This window comes from Nanorana parkeri, unplaced genomic scaffold, assembly GCF_000935625.1.
Source record: "Nanorana parkeri isolate BGI_ZX_2015 unplaced genomic scaffold, ASM93562v1 scaffold1342, whole genome shotgun sequence".
Lineage (NCBI taxonomy): Eukaryota > Metazoa > Chordata > Amphibia > Anura > Dicroglossidae > Nanorana > Nanorana parkeri.
In genome coordinates, this window is record NW_017307610.1 from 244173 (window position 1) to 252055 (window position 7883).

Sequence of the window (7883 nt, forward strand, 5' to 3'; positions counted from 1 at the left end):
ACCTGTTTGCCGGCTCCATGTCCCGTGCCACTCCTTGCGATAATATCACAGCTGGGACTCTATAGGCACCATCAGATGAGAGATCACTCTGCCCAGTAGTTCCTAATAGAATACTGGGTGCTAGAACATTCTGAATGTCAAGAATCGCCACCCACCACCACTCTGCAATCAGAGGTTCCTTTCTTCCCACAGGCTGACGCAGTGACTGGCGATTTTCCACACCTGGACGCCAGTCACCCCTAGGGCACAATTAGTTTCTAAGTGCCCCGTTTACCCCACAACATGGGTGTGAATTGCAGTGTGCTGTGTTAAAATGCGGACATTTTCCCACAGTGCACTGCATGCTACTGGAGGTCTCCATCACAAAGTAAAGCACTGCCATGAGGGGACATGAATGGAGTGTGCACCAAATTAAGTTAAGGCAGCCCAGGGCAGCCCAAAACAAATCAATTGCCTTTTGCCCCACAGTGTACCTAAAACTGGACAAGCGGACAAATGGTTTCCAACTGTGTGCTGTGGTGAGCTGCAACGCACGTGCATTTTGGTATATTTGACAAGGTGTTTTAGGGTTCTCTTCAAAAAAAATTACACCTCACCACTGATTACCCTTTACAATGCGTAGTGGTAACGGGCAGTAAAAAAAGGAAAGGTCAAACCAGTGCAAGTCTGATTTTTTAGGACATTTTGATGCATTGGCAGACCATTGATCTGAATAGGCTGCCATAACGCAGTGTCCTTGAGGCCATTGTGGTAATGTACATTATGTGTGTTGGTGCAGTGGGGTACTATTCATTGTGAATGGCACCCCAATGCACTTGCATAGCAGCGCACGATCGTGCATTGCGGTGTGCTCCACTAGTGAAAAAGCTGCAGAATCCATTTTTTGTCTATTGTGGTGCACTAGGTGGCCCATTTAAATGAATGGAATGCCTTAACGCTACACACCTTAACATGCATTATAATGTGCATGCCCTAAGTGAAGTGCGACAGTTTGTCCTGGTGTGAATGGACCATTGTGAGGCTGCCACAGGTGGGAGCTAATAAACAAGCATACATGTAGCATGTAGGCTGGGGGCTACCTGCCCCCAGGTGAAATGTTCCCAGTCCTCCCCTGTCCTGAGCTCTTCCCCACCTTATCCAAAACCAAAAGACGTATTTGCTTGTGTTGGGGACAGTTATGGAGCAATGAGAAACTGGGCTATGTGATGCCAAAGACGGTCAATTCACTACAATTCAGGTTATTATCATCCTTCTTAAACCTTCAGTATTTACATTCACAAACACTGTTGTCAATGAATAAAGCTTGCCGCTCTTTGAATCCTTTTTTTTCTTCTCGCAATTGCCTCTGGGAGTTGTAGTCTCCCCACCCCGCTCTGCTTCCTTGTCTTCCTATGCACGTAGACCCGCAGCCAGCGGAAAATCAGGTCAGGCGTGGGCGGCAGCGGGTCCCTGAGGAGGGAGAGGTGAGCTGTGTGCGGGGTGTGTGTGGGGGAGGACGGGGCAGAGCTGGGCTCGGGGTGCCCACAGAGTTGTTCACTGATGTCCTGTGTTAGGGATAAAAGTTCCAGCGATCGGAGGCAGCGCTGATCGGCTGTCAGTCACAGCTCACATTGCAGTGCATGAGCTCCGCGCTGTCATCTGGAGGCTTGTACACTGTTTACTGATCGCTGTGATCACCCTGACCATTCACTCTGATGACTGGATATTGGCAACTGCACACTGCCATCAACTACACAAACCCTCTGCCTGCCTGCCAGGACTGAGCATTCACCATCCCACTGCTGGAATATACACAGTGTGTCTGACTTGTTGTGGGATGTGTTCACTGTGTGTCATGTATGGGGGCATTGCACGATCTGCTCTGTAAAGCTTTTAGTGCTAGCTGCTCTCAGATCAGTTTGGTCATGTCACAGGTCTCCCTCACCTCATCACAACATAAGAGTGACACAACCCACTCAGAACCCATCCAGAACTCACCCACAGCCCACTCAGCGCTCATCCACAATCCATCCAGAGCCCATTCACAAGCCACTCACAGCCCACCCAGAACCCATCCACAGCACACTCGGCGCCCAGGCACAACCCACCCAGAGTTCACCCGCAACCCACTCAGCGCTCATCCACAATCTACCCAGAGTCTATCCACAACCCACTCAGAACCTACTCAGAGCTCATCCACAACCCACTCAGATCCTACTCAGAGCTCATCCACAACCCACTCAGAGCTCATCCACAACCCATTTAGATCCTACTCAAAGCTCATCCACAACCCACTCAGAACCTACTCGGAGCTCATCCACAACCCACTCAGAACCTACTCGGAGTTAATCCACAACCCACTCAGAACCTACTCGGAGCTCATCCACAACCCACTCAGAAGTCATCCACAACCCACTCAGAAGTCATCCACAACCCACTCAGAAGTCATCCACAACCCACTCAGAACTCATCCACAACCCACTCAGAACTCATCCACAACCCACTCAGAACCTACTCGGAGCTCATCCAGAACCTACTCAGATCTCATCCACAACCCACTCAGAACCTAATCGGAGCTCATCCACAACCCACTCAGAGCTCATCCACAACCCGCTCAGAACCTACCCAGAGCCCATCCACAACCCACTAAGGACCTACCCAGAGCTCACCCATCCCTAGTTCCAGTTCTTATTGAAGTGAGGACTGCCAACATTCACCCACCCTTTATGTATGATATGTGCCTGCTATACTAACATCGTTTGTCCCTCTAGATTGCAACTAAATCTCAAACCGTTACCGCATTCCCCCTTTTTATCCCTCCCATTTCTTTATTTTGATTTGATGACATTTCTGTTGATTTGCAGTATCATTCCAGCTTCCCACATTGTATAGCGCTGCTAAACCTACCACTAATATAGATTTCCTTTTTGATTGTAAGCTCTGTCTGCTAATCTTGTCATTTCTATTGATTCCCATGATTGTTTTAGCTTCTCATGTTGCACAACACTGATAAAAATGTCACTGTAGTAATCAATACTTCTACTACATATCTCCATGTAGGTTGTAAGCTCTGTCGGCTAGGCTTCGCATTACTATCCATTTACATTATAGTTACAGCTCTGCTAAAAATGTCACTGTATTAATCAATACTACTACTACATATCTCCATTTAGATTATATGCTCTGTTGGCTAGCCTGGCCATTTCAATCAATTGTCATTATGGTTACAGCTTCCCACTTTATAGACCTCTGCTAAACATGCCACTGTATTAATCAATATTACTATTACCAGATATCTCCATTTTGATTGTAAGCTCTGTCGTCGAGCCTTGTCATTTCGATTCACACCATCATTCCAGCCTCCTACATTGTACAGCTCTTCTAAAGATGACTTTGGCTTAATCAGTACTACATATCTCCATCTTGTTATTAGGGTATTGATGGTTCTTTATGTGGGTCTGCACGTAGCTGGAGTGGATTCCCCCCCCCCCCCCCCTTTGCCCCCCCCCATTAGACTCAGGATAAGTACAGTTCTAGGGCATGGGACTTGGCCATAGGTAGCAGAAGGATCAGATCTTTCCATGCTGGGAGATGCACGCTTTATCCTTCCGAAGCCAGGACTGTGTGAGTGAAAGGAGATAGCAGCTTGTAGTTTAACGGGGTTGGGCTTTGGGTTCTCAAAGAACAAATGTATTGAGGAACGTCAGCAGGGATTTGCTGAGGACTAATGGTGTAATATGTTAGTCATCCATTATGTACCCCCTCTCTTCGCAGGCTCTCAATGAAGACTGATGCCTCGATTTGCATGATGTCACTCAAAGGCTTGTGTAATTGTGGGTGATCAGAGGAGCGGCAGGGTGCGAGCCCCTGCTGAGGACCAGCTTTCAACTTCTTTGTCACATCATCCACACTTGTAAAGAGCGCAGACTTGTACGCCACCAAAACAACAGCCAGTGACATGAATATTTCTGGATAATCGAAGACAACCGTATCGCCTTGGATCAGTGCTTTTCACCATCCCGCCGATACGGACGAGCCTTCGTTTGCTCTCGGATATCTAGAGGGCTATCGTTAATGGAGAAGTGAATTTGATCCAGCTCCCTAAATACCAGGATTACAACACCTTCCTTTCATTTGCTCCTTAATCAGAGCAGGATATTAGGGTGGACATGGCCAGTTCTATTAGCAGTTTTCTTCTATTATTTCTTATTCTACAAGACAGCTGTCACTGTTTCAGGAGCCCCCTGTCAGTCTTTAAAAGGTGGGTACTCTTTTGTATACTGTGTCATGTGGATTTATTATTAGTAAGTTGCATTAGGTGTTGTTTTCATGTTATGTTGGAGTGTTACAAAATAGAAACTGAGTTTTCTTTTGTGTTGCTTCCATTGCTCAATTCTTGTTTATGTTTATACATATAATATGTTCGATGGCTGCTGAATCCATATGAACCAATGTCTTGGAGATAACAGCAGACGATCCAACAGATGCCCGTTCTCTAAAGGAGAACTGCACTAAGCAGCTCCAGTCCCTTCTCCATTTCCCACAAACATCTTTTAAAGTTACTGCCGTCTGATACGTTTATTGGCTACTTTATACACAACATAAATGTCCTGGGTGCTGAAAAACCTATGCCACTGACTCAACAGGTTTGTGTCCTGTGCCCATAGCTCTAGGTGGTCCCCCATTTTCTACAGCCATATGCTGACTTAGTATCCATATGGCATGTCCATTTTTTGTTGTGTTGAGTGCAAAACTGTGACGTACTGATCTTTGTACCAATTAAAAGAGATAATGCATTAAGACGCATGTAAGGAGTGTTTAGCTTATTAGTTACATAGTATTTGAGGTTGAATAAAGACATAAGTCCATCAAGTCCAACGTGTGTGTGTGTGTGTGTGTGTGTGTGTGTGTATGTGTATAGGTCCATGAGTGTTCTCATTAGAATTGTGAAAACTCTGTTCACCGAAGGCAATCCACTCATTGACATTACCCATATGAGGCTCACCACACCCGTTACAATCTGATTGTACAATCTGCTTTAGATCTACCAACAACTATGTAGTTCAAGGGTCTGATTGGCTACAGATTGTTTGGATAGTTTAGGTAGGTCCTCATATTTTCTAAAGCTGAATGGTCCTGTTGTAATGTAATGCTCCTAAGGTGACATTTACACTAGGTGCGATTAGAGGCGTTTCTATGCGTTGAAAATGGTTTTATAAATGCATATATTTGCATCTAATGATTTCTATTCACACCTTGAGTTTAGATGCTTTTTTCTTAAGTCCGTTTATCTGCATTTAGAAAAAAAAAAAAATAGAAGTCAGGATTTGATTTGAACTTCTAAACGCATGTAACCGCAAGACCTGCTTATTTGCTTGAATCTCTTTGGCCACTTCAATGGACAAAGGACATATGTATCTAAACGCATCTGCGTGCAAATGCGCACATCATTATAAGCACGCAGAAGCATAAACAAAGCATTTTGCAGACAGATCTCTGCATAAAACCGCAACTGGCGAGTGTGACCGAAGCCTTAAACAGAAGTTGATCTGATGACAGCAAACCGATGTGGTTGCTATAGGTTACGGCCCGTCATAATTGCTCGTAGTAAATGGTTTCCCCCGTCAGTTCTGTTAGCATATTCTATTTCCTGCGTGCGTTTGTGTGCTTTTCATATTGTGTATTTGTCTTCCATTTCCTTCCATTGGAAAGCCCGTCAAGCATTTCCTGTTTTTATTCTAAAAATTGCGATCTGATATCTCAGAAAGCACATTGGAATCCGAGCATCCTCCTCCGCGAGATTCTAAATGCATCCATCTCCATAATCATGGCATTAAATATTGATGCGTGCATATATAATTCACCACAGTGCCCAGAATATTTCTCTCCATATGCTATCACCTCTTCCTATTGTAAGTGTTCCGCCGCTTCCATTATTCATTCACAGCTTTGTCTGAGAGGCTGCTCGCTTCTCAAGTCATCAGACGGGAGAGCGCAGTGTGTTGCTGGAAATCTGTCCCACCTGAGACCGAAGCGCAAGCGCCATATGTCAGCCCAAAACATCTAAAGAAAAGTTTTGGGTTGTCTAGGATATCCCTAGCTACATCCGAGTATACGGCTGTCATCCAACTCCCGGGATACGCCAGAGAAAGCTCAGCATGTTTATTAATGCCACAGAGACCTATAACATTTCTGTATCTCTGCCCAGGGGAAATTCATAAATCAATGTATCTGTAATGTAGATAAACGGCAGCTTTAATTGTATGATCCACAGATCAATCGTAATCTATTGACCGCACAGTCTGGAGTATACTCCTTATTTTCACCGTTGTTTTTGTCCAATATTGCTACGGTTATTATATACGTCTTGGATGGGGTTAGCCCGGATCAGCAGATCATAAATAAGAAATGTTAGATTTTTTTTCCCTCAGCCCTGTTACTGGCTAATGAGCAATATCACTTTCTGTAAAGTTGTGAAAAGGTGTTTTTGAAATCGCTGATAAGTGTGCTGATGGGATGCAAAGCTTCTGTAGAGTTAGACGTGTGCATGAGCTTGTCATGTTATTTGTACGTGTCTCTGTTTATTTTATATATGAGCTCTGTTCGGCCTCATTCACACTGCCGTGCGCGTACGTGCGTATTGTACCATATGCAACCTATGCAAATAAATGGCTCCATACACACAGCATCGTATTGAGCCGTATATTTGCGTAGCGTCTATATGCGCAAAAACAGAATGGAACAGAAATGCGCCCGGGCAGCGTATCTCTGCGTATTTACGCACAGCACATAAAAAAATTCCATTACTAGTGATGCATTCTGGTATTGCATATGGTGCACGCATATACGCGCGTATATAGACGCGTATATACGCAATATACAATTTTGCTTGCGTTGTGTGAGAATGAGGCCTTCACATCTATGTGACGTGGGTACTTGATACTAAATATACGGTATTGGTACATCCCTAGCCGGAACACATGTGCATGCGTTCCGGCTAGGGATGCACAAATACAATTTTTTGCTATTGAGTACGAGTGCCGATTTAATTTTATTTTTTTTACGCTACTCGCCGTTACTGAATACCGATACCGGAAGTCCCATTAAGGAAGCCAGGCGGTGTGTAATGACTCGCCGCCCAACTTCCTGAATAGCAAGAAGACGAAGCATGGAGCTGGCTTTTTGGCCAATCAGGAAGCCGGGGGGCGTATAATGACTCGTTGCGCGGCTTCCTGATTGGTCAGCTTCCCGACTAATCAGGAAGCCGGGTGGCGAGTCATTACAGTGTAGTCTAGTCTAGCAGTCAGACAGGTCCAAGGATCGAGGGATTATAAAGTCATTACCCGCCCCCCTGCTTCCTGATTGTTTGGGAAGCTAGCTCCATGCTCCCTCTTCACTAGGTGATGAAGCATGGAGCCAGCTTTCTGGCCAATCAGGAAGCCGGGGGGCGGGTAATGACTCTATAATCCCCCGATCCTTGACCTGTCTCACTGATATACTATATTAGCGTGTAGTCTAGTCTATTAGACGTGAGGACGCTGAGAGACATTCCACCACTGTAGCGAAGGGGGAAAGAGGCTCTGGGGACTGGTCTAGCAGTCTGAGGTTCGGGTAAGTGTGTATATATATATATATATATAGCTTGAAAAATTTGGCGGTGTCTCACCAGTCAGTCACTGTATATATAATTATACCCTACCCTAGGCCAAACAGTCACTAAATCACTTGGGTGTGGGGGTAGCCCCACAGCAAGGGTTAATTTTGTCTCTGCCTGGAGTTCTCCTTTAATGGCACTACATCACACATGCATTACCTTGCCCTACAACACATGATAACTTATTACCATATGCATTGATATTATTTAAAAAAAAAAAAAAAAAGGTTAAGGTTCACATACATTTCCA

General features: G+C 45.0%; 2 protein-coding genes across 7 annotated transcripts in view; both read left to right on the forward strand.

Annotated features, from left to right (window-relative positions):
• Positions 1-1346: 1346 nt before the first annotated feature.
• The window catches only part of PAM (peptidylglycine alpha-amidating monooxygenase), a 161815-nt gene continuing 155278 nt past the window's right edge, over positions 1347-7883 (forward strand). For all 6 annotated transcript variants that reach the window (XM_018569485.1, XM_018569488.1, XM_018569487.1 and 3 more), the window contains exons 1-2: positions 1347-1463; positions 3754-4240. In XM_018569485.1, the coding sequence (XP_018424987.1) occupies positions 4149-4240 (92 nt within the window). In that variant the 5' untranslated portion in view covers positions 1347-1463; positions 3754-4148. The remainder of the gene's footprint in view (positions 1464-3753; positions 4241-7883) is intronic.
• On the forward strand, positions 1905-2549 carry LOC108797812 (putative protein TPRXL). The gene has a single exon (XM_018569481.1). The coding sequence runs from the start codon at positions 1905-1907 to the stop codon at positions 2547-2549; it is 645 nt and encodes a 214-aa protein (XP_018424983.1).